Source organism: Lotus japonicus, chromosome 6 (assembly GCF_012489685.1).
Source record: "Lotus japonicus ecotype B-129 chromosome 6, LjGifu_v1.2".
Taxonomy (NCBI): Eukaryota; Viridiplantae; Streptophyta; class Magnoliopsida; order Fabales; family Fabaceae; genus Lotus; species Lotus japonicus.
The window spans coordinates 67,102,931-67,120,920 of record NC_080046.1 but is presented as its reverse complement, the minus strand read 5'-3'; the positions used below and the strand labels follow the sequence as shown (position 1 = coordinate 67,120,920).

The 17,990-nt window shown below is 36.6% G+C and overlaps 4 protein-coding genes across 4 annotated transcripts; 1 reads left to right on the top strand and 3 right to left on the bottom strand.

Moving 5' to 3' along the window:
• Nucleotides 1-194: 194 nt before the first annotated feature.
• On the bottom strand, nt 195-935 carry LOC130726616 (uncharacterized). Its single transcript, XM_057577921.1, has one exon. It carries the CDS (start codon nt 857-859, stop codon nt 416-418), a length of 444 nt encoding a protein of 147 aa, XP_057433904.1. The 5' UTR covers nt 860-935; the 3' UTR covers nt 195-415.
• Nucleotides 936-3,839: 2,904 nt separating this feature from the next.
• Nucleotides 3,840-5,839, top strand: LOC130726167 (transmembrane emp24 domain-containing protein p24delta4-like). Its single transcript, XM_057577395.1, has 4 exons — nt 3,840-4,121; nt 4,642-4,851; nt 5,175-5,251; nt 5,348-5,839. The coding sequence occupies exons 1-4, from the start codon at nt 3,918-3,920 to the stop codon at nt 5,490-5,492; spliced, it is 636 nt and encodes a 211-aa protein (XP_057433378.1). The 5' UTR covers nt 3,840-3,917; the 3' UTR covers nt 5,493-5,839.
• Nucleotides 5,840-6,295: 456 nt separating this feature from the next.
• On the bottom strand, nt 6,296-8,530 carry LOC130726166 (F-box protein At1g10780-like). The gene is made up of 4 exons (XM_057577394.1): nt 8,345-8,530; nt 7,309-8,052; nt 6,893-7,173; nt 6,296-6,805 (listed from the first exon to the last, which is right to left on the bottom strand). Exons 1-4 carry the CDS (start codon nt 8,346-8,348, stop codon nt 6,569-6,571), a joined length of 1,266 nt encoding a protein of 421 aa, XP_057433377.1. The 5' UTR covers nt 8,349-8,530; the 3' UTR covers nt 6,296-6,568.
• Nucleotides 8,531-10,760: 2,230 nt separating this feature from the next.
• On the bottom strand, nt 10,761-14,148 carry LOC130726119 (probable plastid-lipid-associated protein 4, chloroplastic). Its single transcript, XM_057577349.1, has 6 exons — nt 13,777-14,148; nt 13,528-13,641; nt 12,314-12,409; nt 12,151-12,225; nt 11,734-11,801; nt 10,761-11,243 (listed from the first exon to the last, which is right to left on the bottom strand). Exons 1-6 carry the CDS (start codon nt 14,086-14,088, stop codon nt 11,171-11,173), a joined length of 738 nt encoding a protein of 245 aa, XP_057433332.1. The 5' UTR covers nt 14,089-14,148; the 3' UTR covers nt 10,761-11,170.
• Nucleotides 14,149-17,990: the final 3,842 nt, after the last annotated feature.

The following is a 17,990-nucleotide window of genomic DNA, read 5'->3' as shown; positions in this document are numbered from 1 at the left end:
TATCAATAAGCTATTTTGAGTATACTTCGGATTAGCATATGAATAAGAGTTTAGACTGACATATAACTTGTTTTCGGCATATTTCAGTAAGCTTCTCAAAAAGCTTATGAATAACCGCTTATTGTCATAAACACTTAATTAAGCTATTTACGCAAACTCAGTCTAAATGTGTCCCTAATTCTGTGCAAACAGAGTGAAACCAAACATTCAATTAAAGATTAAGTTCAAAAGTAACATTAATTGAAGATATTCATCTCCTCAATTAGTTCAGGAATCAGAATCAAAGAGTAATACTAACTAGTAAGAAACAAGAGGTAAATACATACATACATAAATTAAATTGCTGGAAATGTAAACAAGTACTGTGTAAGATCCATCCAAATTGCCATGGATTTCTTCCACCATGGATCAAGATTCAAGAAGGATGAACCTTCCCAGAAGAGATTCCTCTCCAAGCAGATTTCATAGAAGCAGTTGCAGAATTGAGTGCAGCCTCAATATACCTCTTGGAAGCAACAGAAGCAGCTTTCTCCATCAAGTTCCCCATTTTTCTGGCGCTCTCTGCAGTTTGAACTAAGCTGTCCACTTCATCTCTTGACATCCTCTCAAGCTCTTCTTCAAAGCGTCTGAACTCATCCATGGCGCTTTCCATGGCCGATTCGAGGTAGTTCTCAGCTTGTTCCATGGCAGCCTCAGCTTCTTCCAGTTCTTGGTCTTGCTCGAGCTCTGCTGCTGCCCATGCCTTGTATGACTCGATCTCGAATAGCTTCATGAGATCTTCAATGGTGGATGGATCGAAGTTCTTGTCTTGTAAAGCCTGGTCTGAGAGGAAGGTGAATTGGGAGAGGAGAGCTTCCATTTTTCTGTGAATTGAAGAAGCAGATCTAGCTAGCTTGGTTTGGTTTAGTGCTAGGAAAAGTAGTAATGGGTAGGATAGGACTAGGCCTTTTAAGAGCTTGAAATTTTGGGGCACATTCACATTGGACCCCACATCCCTCACCAAGACTAATTCTCTTGTCGCAAATGCTTAGATACATAATATACATATTTGAGTTATGATACATAAACCACCGCCTAATGCATATTACTATTGAACATACCACATATTTGGAGGTTTTCGAGCGCTAATGCACTTTATGATGGTAAAAAATGGCCATAGATGTGGGTGTACAATATTGATTCGCACTATTTGTTTGTTGGTTCAAATATAATTAGCGTTTTAGTCAGCTTAATTAGATTTATAGGTTCATCAAGTTTGAAGTAAAAAATCACCAATCCGCTTTTTCCTTTGATAAGCTAAAGGTTATAGTTATACTAATGAATTGGGCTTCATTTTGCTGTAAAACTGACTTGGAATGGAACCGTTGGAGTTGCTTTTGTTCATATTCACAGAAAGTTAAGGAAACACCTTTCTTTCTCCAGGATGCAGATAAGTTTTGGAAGGGTGTTTTCTTATCTGACTCATAGATGGGGAATCTTAATCATAGTGGGAGAGTGGGCCCATTGCTTTGAAATTTTGATGTCTAATTTCACAAAGCATGAACGGGATTGGGGACTTTTGACACCAACAATGATATATACACACCTCATTTTTTAAACATTTCATTTCTACCTATTTTTGTTTCTACCTCTCTTCTTTTATCATCTATCACATCTCATACTTTCTCTCTCTTACTTTTTCTTTTCTTCCCATCTCTCACCTCATTCTACCTCTTCCACCTCTTTTTGAGGTGTGGAAGTAACATTTTCCTTTTGACACCATAGGGTAAAATAATGTTTTTCATGATCTATAGAAGGTTAATATGTTATTCACACTCCGAATCAAACTTCACTTCATAAAATTAAGAAGAAATAAGAGATATGATTGGTAATGTGATAAGAAAAATAGAGAAAGATAAAAAAGAATAATGAGAAAATATAATACGGAAGAAAAAGTAAGATGTGAATTAATACGGTTTAAAAACTAGTGAAAGTGTAAAACTATGACAGATTATGATATCTCCTAGCAAAATGTTTTCTTATGGAATTGGATAAGACAAGTATGGCGTTGCAGAAACACAAAATGGGTGACCGTTGAAGTGTGAGGGACTCGTAGACAAGTTCAACCCGTTGAAGTGTGGAAAGTACTATGAGAGTAGCTGATGAGATCAAGAAGAAGGTAGACACACTAACATAATATATCATGTTCTATCACGACATAATAGAGTGCTTACTTTTATTTTTTAAGGACGAAAAATTATATCATAATGCTAATTTTGAAGAGCAGTTCCGAATAAAGAGATTTTGAGAGTATCAGAGAAATCCTAGTTGAGACATCTTTTATGATAAGCTTATAGAATATTATTGCAAAGGGTCTAATGAGTCAACATTTTTATAATCGATCATATGAGGGCATAGAACTCTCAACAAGTTATAGATGAATAACTCAGCTCATCTCAAATGATTTATAACAAAAGGTCAATTGCGTATCATCAAGTGGTTAAGCCCAATAAGAAAGAAACGGATTTGTTTATGATTTCATTCAACTTATATAGTTTGAATTGCTTCCATCTAAAATGTATTCAAACTATTATTACCACTTAGGATGGATTGGAGTTAGTAGTTTAATTAAGTGTTTATGGTAATAAGTGTCTATTGTATAAGTGTTTATTTATAAATTAATTTAAAAAAATAATTAAAATAAGCTGAAAATACGTTACATATAAGCATAAATAAATGATCAAAAGTGCTTATTGATAAATCATTAGGTATTTATATGAATTATTTCAAACATTTACATAAGTGCTAATACTATAAAATAAACTTAAATTAACTCTTCAAACAAGGTTTTGCTCTACTTTAGATTATATTTTCTATTGGATCATCCTCCTCCAACAACTTGACATTTCTTCACATATTTCTTCATCTTATCCTCTCGGATCATTTGTTCTATTGCATCCTTAACTTAACCGCATTCATTTGCATTGTGGCCAATCTTGAACCGTCGAGATACTTTTAAGGCTTTTGAATGGTGGAGGACTAGGTACATGAGCAAAGAATGTATTCGTCATATCCTTGTAATGTCTTCCCAATATTATCTTATTATGACTTGCTCGATCAAAATGAGCTTCCTTCTTGTTTCGGTTATTCTTCTCATCATTTTCATCTCTTTGTCTCATTCACCAGTCAAGCCATTATTTCCTATTCACATATTTCGTCGCGCTCAAACAGAATTCTACAATATCTTAGGGTGGCGATTTTGCTAAGGAATTGTGAATTGGAGTTCCCACCCCAAATTGCTTCAATACCTTATGTAAATTGGTCTTCTTTATAAAATTGTGTAAAAATCACATAATGATGAATTGTTCCCTGATTCAAATTATGATAAGTTTTGATAGAAGCAAAATCAATCAATATTAATTATAAGGATATTAATTAAAAGTAAAATCAATCAATATTAATTATAAAATCAATCAATATTAATTATAAAATACGTGAGAGTTGTAAAAGTAGTATTCAATTATTAGTTGGTATTGTAAAATGAAAATATAAACTAAAAAAAAATTACTAAAACATCAAACAAAATGAGAAGCAAGCAGAATGAATATCATAAATAAATACTTAAATCTATTCATGCAGTTATGATTTTAAAATTAATTTCTTAATTTATTCAATTAATACTTAGAAAGTTATAATTCCTTGGTAAAAAAAAGAATTATTTGGTCAAACAACATAATACAAAAAAAGACATTTACAAATTATACATCAATAAATTGATTATTATATTTCAATTATATAGGAAATTCAAAATTTTAATTTAATCTAAAGTTTTGTACTTGCTCAGGATTTCTTCACTTTTTCATTCCTCGGTGAAGTCAAATTTTGTCTGACTGTGTGTGTACAGAGAGAGAGAGAGAGAGAGAGAGAGAGAGAGGGCTATGATGTCTGATTCTCATATGTTGGTGTCACTTCTCTTCTTCCTCGGTTTCTTCTCAACTTGTCACGCTGTCTGGTTCGTCTTACCCCCCTCCGGTACCAAGTGCGTCTCCGAACAAATCCAGAGCAACGTCGTCGTTTTGGCACATTACGTTGCCATTGGCCCTGACTATAATATAACCCTCAACCCCACCGTTTCTGTCAAGGTACCATTCTTTGATCTCATACCATTACCCTTTTCCGATTGTACGTTCATCATCATCCATTAGAAATGGAGTTGGTAATTGACGATTCCAGAGAGGGACTGCTTTTGCATGCAAAATTGATGATTAGCCCTTTTGTGTTAAATAATTAGCTGATCCCTTTCAAAGTATATGATCCATGTAACTAATTGTCTGGACTATGTTAACCAACCTGAATGCATGCTTTTATCTTGCTCATGGTGTTGTAATGTTGTAAATGTTGGTTTTTTGTAGATTTTCACCTAATGCAATTTGCTTCGGTGCTGGAATGTGGGTTGAATAATTGTGTTCTTCCAAAAAATCATCATCAAACCTAACAATAATAGTTTCAATCATGTCTGAACCTATTCTTGTGTCATCAAGATTCAACTTGAACTGGGGCTTGAGCTACACAACCTTGAGACATTAGATTGTTAATTGGGTGTTTGGGTCTATTGATTGTAAGTTGCTCTGTGTGATGTTTTCAGTTTTCTGTTTTGGTTAGGTGACATCACCATATGGAAAAGATCTTCATCATTCGGAGAATGCAACATACGGTGATTTCGCTTTTACAACTCAAGAGGCTGGGAGCTACCTAGCATGCTTCTCGTTGGAGAATAATCAAGGGACTGGAGATGTTAGCTTGCACCTTGATTGGAAAATTGGAATTGCAGCAAAGGATTGGGATGAAGTTGCTAAGAAAGAGAAGATTGAGGTAAACATGTCAATGATACCTATAACCTATTCATATGCCTGTGAATATCATGTAGAACTTCTGAGTTCTGTCTCTCAAGGGATGACATTTACGCAAAGTCCTATCAAAGAATGAGTCTAAGTTCTGTATCCACACGGTTGTAAGACTTTCAAGTTTTGTAGTTTTATACATTGCTTGAATTATTTTTGGTTCTTTGCACAATGAGCACGAAAATCACCCTGTATTGATTGCGAGCTATTTGAACTAAACTCTACCTCTATTCTCTATGATTTCATTATGCTACTTTTCGCTGACATTAGTCTCCAAACATGATTGATGCTCAGGGAGTAGAACTTGAGTTGAGAAAGCTAGAAGGATCAGTGACGGCTATCCTCGAGAATTTGAAATATCTGAAGGGCAGGTAATTTGCATCATTTCAAGACTTCTCCCTAAGAATTTTGATTGCAAATGGTTTTAGTTCTTCTGATATATCACTCTGTTTTGTATATTTGCTCAGGGAAGCGGAGATGAGGAGCGTGAGTGAAAAAACAAATACCAGAGTGGCAACGTTTAGTATAATGTCCTTGGGTATTTGCATTGTAGTTTCAGCTTTGCAGCTGTGGCGTTTGAAGCGATATTTCCAGAAGAAGAAGCTTATTTAGATGGTGCAAGTGTTAATTTAAGATTAAGGAAGGAATTTTAAACTTTTGGCATTTTTATGAGCTATACTTCTTACAGCAACCGGAATTTTTTTCTAAGTACACTTACAGCGTCTCCAACTTTTTCTTATTAGTAGAATTTAGTTATAATGCCTGACCACCGTCTCTTGTTAGGGAAACAATCAAACAACTGAACTGGGTTATATGATCAATGCTCATAAGACAGATTGTTAAATGTATGGTTGGCTAAGCCTCAAACATTTACTTGGGACGGGTGTTCATGAGGTGCATGACAATGAGTTTCGCCTCTGATATTCGGTCCTAAATTTTTATTGGATTGTTTTTTTAAATCTAAATCTAACTACAGACTTGAAGAATGGATTTAAGTAGACTGAGACTAGCTGTCGCAACCACCCTTCCCCTCCCATATCTGAACTCAAGGCCTCTCTACCAGCTTGCTCTAGACGACTCGGTTGCCGCCACTCCTCCCCTTCCGCCACTCTGTTGCCCTTCAGATATTTCCGCACCATCTACCTCCTCTATGTGATCCCACTTATGCATGCTTGACTTCATTTGGTGTTGCTCATGCTACATTTTCATTGATATTGGCCACTCTAAAGCTACACAAATTGCAATTCTGGTATATCCGAATGAGTTATGAAGTTGGAGCAATGATTAAAAAAGAAAAATTATATTCACTTAAAAGTGATGACTCTTGTGTTGTGTTTGAAACTATTGAAAACAAGAAATAGAAAACTAGATAAGAAAACTGATTCCATTCTGGCTCTAACAGTTTTTCTGTCAACACTCTCCTCAAAATCCATTTGCACATATTTTGAGGCTAAAAAGCCAAAGGATGTGAGGGCAAACGTATGTTCACATTCATCAAACATTTAAACAAACACACATTCTCTAAATTGGCTAAAAAAGAAAATCAATTTTTAAATGATGTTCGGAACAACAAATTAGCTCCTCAAAACATTGAGTCATCATCAGCTCAGCAGTCCAGCTGAAACTGGAAATCAACATGAAATGTCCTGTATTAGAACGCATCAAGAAATAATAGCCTGTTCTGAGCTTTATTCTATTCGAACTATCCCATAGTTCATGTATCTAAATCGGCAAATGTCATCAAAAAAATCATCAGCGCTGCTCTCAGAGCTCTTCATCTGAAGAATCTTGATAACCATGGTCCTTAGATTCTTCCCATACTTCAGCAAGGACTCTAGAGTACTCATTTTTTGTTCAGCCTTCAGTGGTGATCTCACTGTGATCACAACCTCCTCTAAACATGGAATCACAAATCCTGGATCCACCTGTAAAGGGAATGAGTATCTTTGTCAGATAGGATATTATAGGACACCATGAATCAAACCTGTAATATCAAAATCATGTTGAATTACATGTTTCAGACTGTTCCTTTGGCATAGTGCTGCAAACATGGCTCCATGGACATCAAATTTGCGCAGCTTGGGATGGCTGTTGAAAAACTCAACAAAATCAATCTCTGGAAAGGCTTGAAGAGCCTCATAGTCCCCAGTGAATTCAACCTTCATATAAAGATGCTTCACCTCACTTGCCAGTTTCAGCATTTTGCATATTGCATCCCAGCACCACTGGATCCCCCTCATAGACAGGAACTCCAGAGCTGAAAGGTTTCCGAAATCAATGTTGTATACTCTCCCTGGAAACAATTAACAAAGAAAATTAAGCTAACAATCAAATAAGACAAATTACTTTGGCAGGGTTGCTTGACAACAAGAAAAACATGGCAACAAGAAATATATGAGGGCAGGAGTCAATTCAGACATTCAACTACCTGCACTATTGGATATTGTAAGATTCTTCAAATGCTTGGTTTCAGGGACCCTAATCCAACTACAGCCTTGTACCTCAAGAGATTCAATCTTTGGGGAAGTTAGCGAAAGTGAACAGTTCCCCAAACCATAAAAATCCAGCTTACATTGCTCTAAATACGGAAGGTCGATTGAGATTGATCTAATCCCCTCACATCCAAGCAGTAACAACCTTGTCAGGTATGGACATGACTGAAGCACCACATTCAATACAGAATCCTCCAATCTTGCACCAACTATTTCAAGGGTCCTAAGATTTTGGAAGACATCCCATTTTGGGGAATGTATCATCAACACACCCCAAAGTTTTAGAGACTCCAAATTCCTTGCTGCACCAATGCAATCCAATTTTGAAGGGCTTTCACAGGAGGCCTGATTGTCAGCAAGGTTGTCCATTCGAAGCTCGAGCCGGGAAAGAGATAGACCTACAAGTGATAGCCATGAAGCAAGACCACGAGGGGAGAATGGGGGGTATACAACTAGCGCTTCCAATTGCACAACTGTCGATACCATTCTTTTCACAACATCATCAGGACTTTCATCGGCAGAATAGCTATCAAACGAGTTGCGAGGAAAGTAGAGGCTTCTAACATAAGCCATTGAGTCCTTCCATCTCTTAGAAACACAGTTGCAAGCTGCCACATCGCGAGCATTACTGATATGGGACAAGATGCATTGAAGTATGACATCTGGGACATACTCCATGGCTGAGGACAGTAATGAAAATAGCTAATTATCAGTATATATGCAGGTAGATAGATTCATGAGCATCTTTTCAAATTAGCACTATGAACAAGGACTACTAGAGGAAACAATGAAGACATTAATCACTCATGAAGAAAAATTGGAGGCGTCAAATCAAACACAAATATTAGCAGAATCTAAAAACCTCAATTCATCTGTGCTATCACTAGTTAAACTGTTTGCTTAATTAGCTTTAAACCCTGCCTTATATTATAGATTTATTATATGTATTGAAAAGTTAGAGAAAAAGCTTACACATATTGAAATCCGAAGAGAATGAATGAAGATCTGGCTGGGATTTGAGATGAGGTTTTTGGGTGGTGAATTTGTATTGTGTTTGGTTGACTTAAAAAGGGAATTCAAATTTTGGAGGAGGAGGGTGCACTGAAAATTAGCCCGCTTTCGTTTTTGAGCTATTTCAAATTTTGGGACCGTTTAAACTTTAAACAAACAGATTCCATCACAGACACACAACACAAAACAACACAACCATTTTTTTTTCTTTTGTGAATTCAGATCACAGAAGACAACCATAAAGTGTCTGAAAATTATCATAATTTATAACCTGTTTTTTTCGAAAAAATGGTATGTAAGTTTAATTGTAATTTTAACTCTCAATTTATAACGTTTTTAAAACAATTTTAGTCCCTTAATTTTATTTTTTTTGTGACAATTGAGTCACAAATTGATCATCACTTAAATATTTTTCCACTCTTGTCTAGACTTGCTTGAGTATTTTTGTTGTTAATTCTTTAATTTTCCAAGTGTAACAAAACACATGCTATTAGTCGAAGTCCAATGGTTGGTGGTAGTGACGATGCGTTCAATGAAAGAAGAAAGAGTAGGAAGAGATGAGAGAGATAGCCTAAATGGGTGAAAAAGGGGGGAAGCCCCCATTGACGGGAAGTGAATATAATGTAACGTTAGTCTGATATCCGATCTTTGTTAGGGGTTAGTCCAACATAAATCTAATATGTGAGGGAGACTTGAATTATATTGTTGGGGAGGGATTGTTTGAAAGTACATGCATACATAGAATAATATTATCATAAATGTTATTTATAGATAAAATAGAAAAATATAACTAAATGGTCCAACTTAATAAGTTTTTATTTTACATAAAATGGTAGAACAGTGAGAAAACACTTTCAAAAAGAATGCTAGTGGCATATTAAGGAGACCGACACATACACACTCCTTAATCAGAATGTTGAAGGATCTTCCTATAGAGGACTCCAACTTAACAAGTTATTTCAAGTTTTAGCACTAAATTTGCAATTAAGTCAATTTTTTTACTAGAGAAATTGCCAGTCCTTTATAGTTCAACCTGACTCGAGTTTGATTGTGTTATATGGACAATGTTTGCAGCCTTAAAAAAAACTACAAGTGTGAAAATTATCCATTTCCATGGAAACATAAAATTTTCATGAGAAATTAAAATTCAATTACCATTCTACCTCTTGTAACCAAAAGAAATTCTACGAATTTATTACTAGTTAAATCAAACACCAACGCGATGAAATCGAATGAATTAATGACAATTGAATTGAAGGAATCAAAGAATAAAACCTAGTAACAAAAGCAATCCAATAAATCAACACTTTTATGATAATACAATGGGCCAATATTGGTTCGGGCTGAAACCATCTCAATCTTTTTCTTTTTTGCTAAAATAGAGGGCGTAAGCCCGAAACTAACATGAGCTAGAAGAGGCTACGCCTCTAGCATCTTTCTTAAGAATAGGAATTAACCCGTGAGGGAGGGTCATCCTCACAATTGAACACTAAGTTGTGGACTTGATGGCCCAAGAATCTTCATACTACGTAATTTGATTCCCAAGAATCCTTATTATTTAGAAATTCCTAATTTGAACAAGCATTAAGCATAATGATACACAATACTACTTCATTACTATCAAGTCATATTCCTAGGCAGTCAACAATTATGGTGATTTACTTGGAATCCAACTCAATACTAGTAATGACTCATTTTAAATAATAAGCTTGAATTGAGATAATAATGATAGTGAAGGAAGAAGAAAAAAAAAGGGAGATGCATCCCCTCTATATAACGACACCTTATTTATTGAATGAACTATTATAGTTAATTGCACGGGTAAACCTAGTTGTAAAATATGGAGTTATCCAACATGGTACAAGGAAAATTAAGTGAATATGGTGATAGATTGCAAACGGGACTGTTACTTGGATATACACAACATGCTTGGTTTCATCTTTCATGTCGAAATATTCTGTAGTTACTTCTCATTTCATACAAGCCACAATTAGTAGCTTCTTTCAGAATGCAAAAACCTAACAAGTTCCCATACAAACAAAAAAGTTTGCTGGAGACCTTCAAAATGTACCACATAAACTATTCTGCTCACCATAACTTACAAGGTCTCCAAGTTTGCCACCGCCATTAAAATGTGGGACTTGACAGCAAGGTTACTGGTGCTACCCCGGCTGGTGCGTCACAGAGCTCACTTGGTTTCTCTAGCTGAACTTGGATCCAGCCACCGTCAACACCGCGAAAAGAGGTGAAGCAGCTGCCCTAGGAGGTGGTGGCAGAGGAGAGTGTGGATAGAGGTAGTCAATAGAATTTTCTCATTAGCTTTCGAAATTACACATCAAAACCATCCAATTTTCAAGTAATATATAGAATGGTATAGTGGTCTCACAAAGTTAAAGACTTTTTTCATTGTCTTTGTACCGTAGCCAAAGCTGGTAATACATTATTACATTCATATCGGTTTTCAAGTATCTGAAAACCACTTCTCTAGAATGGAATTTTCCACATACCACTTCTCTAGAATGGAATTTTCCACATAATACAGATTTAAAGGGAAAAAACATAGGAAACCCAATTACAGTGAGTAATATTATATACTATATGCAAACTATTTCAGTTTATCTGAGATTTTTGTATAGAAAGCATAGTCCCAACATGCTAAGTCAGCTTGAACTTGAGTACTGAGACAGTGCTAGTATTCCAACTTCAGGAAGCTGTTGCAGTACTTTGAATTCCTTGAACACAATGACAAGATGAACGCAAGTATTGCATTTCAATACCAACAACACATCATACCGGAACCCGGTAAGTGGGATCCACCATTTTCAAGATGAACAAGTTTCCTTTGTCACCTCTAGATACCCTGTTACATTATGATGAGAAAGTGTGTACACGAGTATTAATATCTATACCAGACAGAGTAAAGTAATTTACAGTGGAGATGAGGTAAAAAGGTCCAATGTGGTTCATTAACAGAGTGTGTATTTGGCAACATTATCAGAATTAATTTTGGATAAAATTGATTTAGGTAAAATTGGGTATCGTAAGAGTGAGTTAAGGCAAGTTGAAAGTGAAGTGATTTATGTCTAGATATGTTTATGCGAAAAGTGATTTCTATAGAGTAATGTTGTGAATTCAGCTATAAAATCTCACTTTATTATGTTCACCGCAGAAACTACAATCTCTAGCTTCTCCACAATTCTCTATGTCGATTGCTAAACATCTAAATGATCATCTAAAGACTAAAAGTGATTTTGGTCAATGAGAAATAATTTCTAAGACTCAATCGTGGAACCAAACACACTAAAGAATGTTGGACTTCTTTTATCTTTATGAGCAATTTGGTAACTCACCGCAGCTCTTCATCCAAGTATGTTATTTCAAGTGAACCACGAGCTGTTTCAGGTGCCTTAACAGGTATCTGCACAAGTACATTATGATGAAATAGATTATGCTCATAGATAGATATTACTTATTTAATCTACAAAAGTGCAGAAACATACATAGATGTTACTTATTTATCATGGTACCACATCCATACAGAATTGCAGATGTCGGATAGTAGTATATACTAAACTACTGTATTGTGAATGGACTTTTTTGGAGCTAGTTAGATAATTAGCATTTGAAAAGAACCTCAACAGAATTTCATTTTTCATTCCTAAGGTCCTCAAAGCAACGCGAGAATAATTACCAAGTTGCATATGCTCATTCCTACAGCAATATAAAATATAGTTTCAATGATAACTATTGAGACTCCAAATACTTACAAATCCCGCAATTTTGAAAGTATCGAACTTCACAGCCACTTTCCTTGTATTTACAGGGGTCAAATCAGCTGTCACCTTCACAATATTGATTCATTACATATGCAAATGTTAGAATGAGAATGCATAAATGGTGAAAACTTATCTCAATTTCATCAAGTGTCACCTGGTTGAAGAATGGCCAAGATTCCATATTTTGGGCTCTGAGAGTATCAGCATTGATGGCTTGGTAATTTGTAACTGATCTCAACAGCTTTGGCCTCTGTTGTTACAATATTGACAAAGTTAGTACAAAATATGGAGGCAAAGATTGTAGATGGCAAAGGAAGAAGAGACGAGGTAAAGCAAAAAGAGAAACCTCAAACTTCCTACTTTAGGGTTACATGTATCATATTCATAATTGATAGAGTAAGCAATAAGACATGTAATCCTAAATTCCTTATACAAACATTAATAACCAAAACCTATTATGTAGACAGTGCATGCTATGTGCCATGGGGGGATGTCCTTAACCGAGAGAAGGAAACTTCTCTTTCCATTTTTAGAATCTACGAATCTCTTCAATGAATACAAACATCTATGATACTTTTATTATGCACTCAATGTGACAAATTATAGCTTCTCAATTCTCATTGATACTTTGAAATACGCGAAATCACATTTGCTTTTGGACCAACTACAACCAAACATACACAAAGTATCAATCCAATAATCAAGTATTCCCAATGCACACACCCAGTAATAAGATTGAAAGTGTTTTCACATTTCAACTTTTCCCTAACATCAACATATAGAAATTGCAGCAATCAACAAAATCATAAACTTCTAACATACAAAACAAAAAGTTAATCTCAGTAACTTTCTCATTCATTCATTTCCAATTGAGCATTTCCTTCTATCTAATCTACAGAGCGTTTCTTTGTGTTATTATTCGCATTATAACTCTTGAGATGAAAATCAATTCAAGTAATGCAAGGATTTTGAACTTCACTTCTTGCATATAAATGTACAATAAATAACTACTAAAATCTATTATACTAAAGAAGCACTAAACAATATGCAATGCTTACAAACATGAGACAAATTGTTAGGGGGGGATATATATGCAGAAGCATGTGAAATGCTTAGTTTAACAGATCACGTGACTAGCACGTGAGCTACTAGAAGTCTCTATTGAAGGCTATATATTCATTGTATCACTCAACAGTGAAAGTACCAATTAATGATAGAATATTCAGATTAACAGAGTTCTCTTCCTCTCTCTCTTTTCTGTTATTTTCTCAATATATACAAATCATAGTGCTAACATATCTTACATGATTCATCATCACCTGAATATGAATATAACCATGAAATACTGTAAGGGAAAAAAATGTTTACCTTGGTCTGCAAGATTGACTGTGAGGTAGTGTATATAAGCTCCCATTTTCCATCCAGTAGATTAGATTTTAAGGGATTCTTTGTTGGATTAACTGCTTCAAGTTTGCGTGCAATCTATTTAGGAATAAATTCCAGGAATCAAGAATAAAGATGCATGTGAACTTCATTGAGATTGAGAGAACTAATTATGGATAACAAACAAACATGCATCACATTTTTTAGAATAAATATGGAGACATAAGTAGTGACCTGATCAATAGTTTGCTGGTCTTCGAGAGTGGCATCGGCACCTCGATCAAGCGGTGCAATGGCGTCAAGAAGTTCTTGCTTGATGGTACTTGCATCTTTGCGTTTGTTGTTGAGAAAAGCAGGGAAAAATGAAACTTTTGCTCTCCATTTCTCAGAGATAGCAAGGGAATGGCTAGTGTGATAGATTGGGAATCTAACTGGGAAGTGAGAAGAAGAAGATGAAGATGGTGAATTGAAATGGAGCAGTTTGGGATGGAAATCAGTATCAGTGGTGTTGAGAGGTGAAAGCAGTGGCAGAGAAGATAAGGCCATTTTGGTTACAGCGCTGCTTTACCTGCCCACATCGGTTGGCCTTTACCTTTTCACTTGTGGCTTCAGGAATAAATAAATAAATGGACTGAATAAAAAGCGGGTTTTTTTTTTAAAAAAAATAATATAAGAAATTAAACTATTTAGTGACAAAATCCATTTTTTAAAACTACAAAGTTAAAGCATTCCTAGATAACAAAGGAACAACAATGCGTAGAGGCTCATCTATGCTAGTAACCACACATCAGCGGCTAGCACCATAAGAAGCGAGGCAATCCACGGAGTCATTAGCTTCGTGGGGAATGTTACGAAGGCTAATGTCTCAATTAAGGTGAATATCCATAAAAATACTAGCACGCTCATGTAATCTGAATCTATCATGGATAATAGTCTCTACTACTTCCAAACAATCCGCTTCACAATATACTTTCATAATATTTCGTCCCCAAAATAACTGAATATCCATCGTCCTCATAGCAAAGAGCTCCGCTGGTGAGGGATCTTCACCATGGATACCCACAAAGAAGCCAAAATCCATTTATTGAAGGAGGATAAATTATAAGTGCCCGTTTGACATTCCGTTAGAAACGTGGTGTTTAAACTAACGTGATTTTGACAACGTGATTTTAGTAAAATTGTGTTTGAATAAACGTGATTTATGTTTGGGTGATTTGTAACAAACGTGATTATAAAAAAATGAATATTGTTTGGATGATAATAATCAAAATCATGTTTGAACTATAATTAATAAAAAAAGTCTTTATATATATTCATCTCTCTTTCTCTCCAAACCCATCTCCTTCTCTTTTCTTCTAGTTTCAGCAGCAAAACATCACCACCAACACCATAAAAATATAATTGACATTCAATAATATAAAAATGGGTTAACTATCATATTGGTCCCTGTGTTTGAGTCGCCGTCTGAGGTAAGTCCCTCGCCGGAAAAATTATTGTAAAAGATCCTCTTCTTTATAAATCATTTGGAGCAGGTCCTCGCCGGAGCCCGGAGCTCCGGCGAGTGATGATTTGGACCGGTGACAGGGCAAAAAAAGCTGACATGGATTTAAAAAAAAATAAAAAATAAAAAATTAAATAACACTTCAGAATATTGGACCCAATTAACAACAAAAAAAAAACCCTAAATTAATTAATAAAATCAATTCTCCCAAAGTAATTCCCCAAATTGTTCAAAAAGAATTTCCCCAAATTAACCCAAATTTTCAGTCATTCTAATCAAAATTAGTGTTCATATTTTGCAACCCAAATCTTCTTCTTCTTCTCCTCAAATTAGGGTTCAATCCAAATCCTGTTCTTCTTCTTCACCACCACCAACCCCAGCAGCCTCCACCACTTGAACGTAGCAGAAGCACAAACACTGCAACAACGATCTGGATCTGAATCTGAGTGCGACGGAGGACGATCCTGGCATCTCAAACCGCCGCCACCGCCGCCGACGAAGATGACGGTGATGATGAGCAGCGTGAACGAAGATTTCTTCCTCTCATGTCGATTTCTTCCTCCTCGCACCGTGACAGAGACCTCAATCTCTTTCTCTGCCTTCGATTTGCGCTGATTCACAGCAATGCTTGGGTTTGCAGGTTAGGGTTCCAGATTGGTGGTATTTGGGGGGTTTGGTTGAATATGGATGAGGGTGGATCCTTGGTGGTTCGAGGGTGGTTGTTTGTTCTTGCTTCTACCTTTGGTCGTAAAGTCTTGGAGGCAATTCAAGTTGGTGACCAGATTCTGTGTTCTGTGTAGCTGCTGCATACCTGTTCTGTTCTGTTCTGTATTGGGCGTGGTGTGTTCTTGTCCTCCCCTGTGCGTCTCTGACTTGCTATTTGTTATATTGATGTACTGATTCGGTTGGGATTGAGCCTCCTCCATGTCGGAAGCAGAAGAAACTGTGGGTGAAGCCTGATGAGTGGATCTATCAAGAGAATGAAGACTGGTGTTTTGGTTTTTCTGGATCTATCAAGTGGTTGATCGATCTCTTCACCTCTCTCTTCTCTCACCCATGTTCTGGGTTCTTCTGGATCCAAACTTAGATTGGGGTGGGGATTTCGGTTGGGGGTAGGGGTTGGGGTTTTGGTTTTGGTTCCGATTGCAGGTGAGGGTGAGGATGCGGGTTGGGGTTTGGGGGTGAAGTTGCGGGTTGGGGTTTGGGGTTTGCGGGTGAGGGTTGAGGTTGGGTGAGGTCGTGAGGGTTTGCAGGTGGGTGAGGGTGAGGGTGAGGTTGGGTGAGGGGGTTTAGAAACTGTGGGTGAGGTTTGAGGTTGGGTGTTCTGGGTTTGTGTTGTGCACTGGGTTTGAGGTTGGGGTGTTTTGATGATGATGATGATTCTGGAGTGTTATTTTTTGGGTTAATTTGGGGGAATTGAAGTTAGGGTTAATCGTCTACTTGGGGTCTTTGTCTCGCCGTCTGAAATTAGTCCCTCCCCGGAAAATTTGCAAATCTGGGTCCTCCCGTTTGCAATAAGTCTGGAGCAGGTCCTCGCTGGAGCCCGGAGCTCCGGCGAGTGATGAATTGGCTCGCTGACTGGGATAAAAACGCTGATGTGGATTTTAAAAATAAATAAAAAATAAAAATATAAAATAGAATTCAAATTTATTAATCCAATAAACTAAAAAAATATAATTAACTATCTAACCCTAGTCTAATTCACAAAATCAATTTACCAAAATCAAAAAAAAAAATTGGTGAAGTTAAACACATCTGTGTTCCTACTCCTCATCTCCATGTTCATCATCTTCATCTTCTCCATCACATCATCTTCTTCCTCATCACCTCCTTCAACAAATCTGTGTTCCTGCTCCAACTTCTTCACCCGCAACCCTCCCTCACCCGCAACCCACCCTCACTTCTTCCAAAACAGAGCTTCTGAACCCATCCCTCCCTCACCCGCGACCCACCCCTCCATCTGCTATGTGCATCCGTTTCTTGCGGTGCTGGATTTCTTCTTCCATGGTTTCTCTAACTGGGGCAGCTATGGTGGGGATTGGGGTTTTTTGTTTTCTGGAAATTGATTGTATTTCTGGATTTCTTCTTCCATGGTTTTTTGTATTCCCAATTTTTTTTTACCAAAGGAATGTTCCAGATCTGCATCCCTTCTGGTTGATTTGGGGGTTTAGGTTCGTGGCATAAGATGATGGCTGGGCGAAGGGAAATGGTGATGCGAGAGGGAGATCGAAGCAGTATGGGTAAAAATTGAAACTTGAGCAAGATCTGAACCTTTCTCTCTCGATCTCCTTTTTGCGCCTCTTCCTTCTTCATCTCTCTCTCTCTCTCTCGATCTTCTTTGGACTACAAGGTTGCAGGAAGAGGAACTATGGCTGAATTCCACAGTTGAACAATTTCTCTGGTTTGATGGTGTTATTTTACGGTGAGGGATTCTGGGTTGAGTTTTTGGGATTTGGGTCTTGATTCTGGGTTTAAGTTGCAGGTTGGGTTGAGATGAAACTATTGACTGGCTAGGTTTGTAGAAAAAGTTGAAGATGAAGATTGGGGTTTTGGAAGAGGTGGACACTTGCTAAGATGGAGAAAATTTGTTTCAGAAAAGAATTGATGAGAAATGGTAGAAGATGATGATGAAGAAGGTAGAAAGTTTGTTTTTGTGAAAAGATTGTTGTGATTTTTATTTTTTACTTAATAAGTTTAATTTTAATTAATTTGGGTTTTTAATTTAATTTTCTGATGTTTAATTTATTTTTTTATTTATTTTTAAAATCCACATCAGCGTTTTTATCCCAGTCAGCGATCCAAATCATCACTCGCCGGAGCTCCGCCCTCCGGCGAGGACCCGTTCCAAAAATTTTTCAAACACGGGGACTTTAGACCAAATATTTTCCGGGGAGGGACTTACCTCAGACGGCGACTCAAACACAGAGACCAATATGATAGTTAACCC

Coding starts and splice junctions, on each gene's coding strand:
- LOC130726119 (XM_057577349.1), bottom strand. CDS start 14,088: ATGGCCTTATCTTCTCTGCCACTGCTTTCACCTCTCAACACCACTGAT. Junction 12,226..12,313: donor CTTGGCCATTCTTCAACCAG/GTGACACTTGAT, acceptor AATATTGTGAAG/GTGACAGCTGATTTGACCCC. Junction 11,802..12,150: donor CTTTCAAAATTGCGGGATTT/GTAAGTATTTGG, acceptor GTACTTGTGCAG/ATACCTGTTAAGGCACCTGA.
- LOC130726167 (XM_057577395.1), top strand. CDS start 3,918: ATGATGTCTGATTCTCATATGTTGGTGTCACTTCTCTTCTTCCTCGGT. Junction 4,852..5,174: donor CTAAGAAAGAGAAGATTGAG/GTAAACATGTCA, acceptor ATTGATGCTCAG/GGAGTAGAACTTGAGTTGAG. Junction 5,252..5,347: donor TTGAAATATCTGAAGGGCAG/GTAATTTGCATC, acceptor ATATTTGCTCAG/GGAAGCGGAGATGAGGAGCG.
- LOC130726616 (XM_057577921.1), bottom strand. CDS start 859: ATGGAAGCTCTCCTCTCCCAATTCACCTTCCTCTCAGACCAGGCTTTA.
- LOC130726166 (XM_057577394.1), bottom strand. Junction 7,174..7,308: donor TACAATATCCAATAGTGCAG/GTAGTTGAATGT, acceptor AATTGTTTCCAG/GGAGAGTATACAACATTGAT. Junction 6,806..6,892: donor AAAGGAACAGTCTGAAACAT/GTAATTCAACAT, acceptor TTCCCTTTACAG/GTGGATCCAGGATTTGTGAT.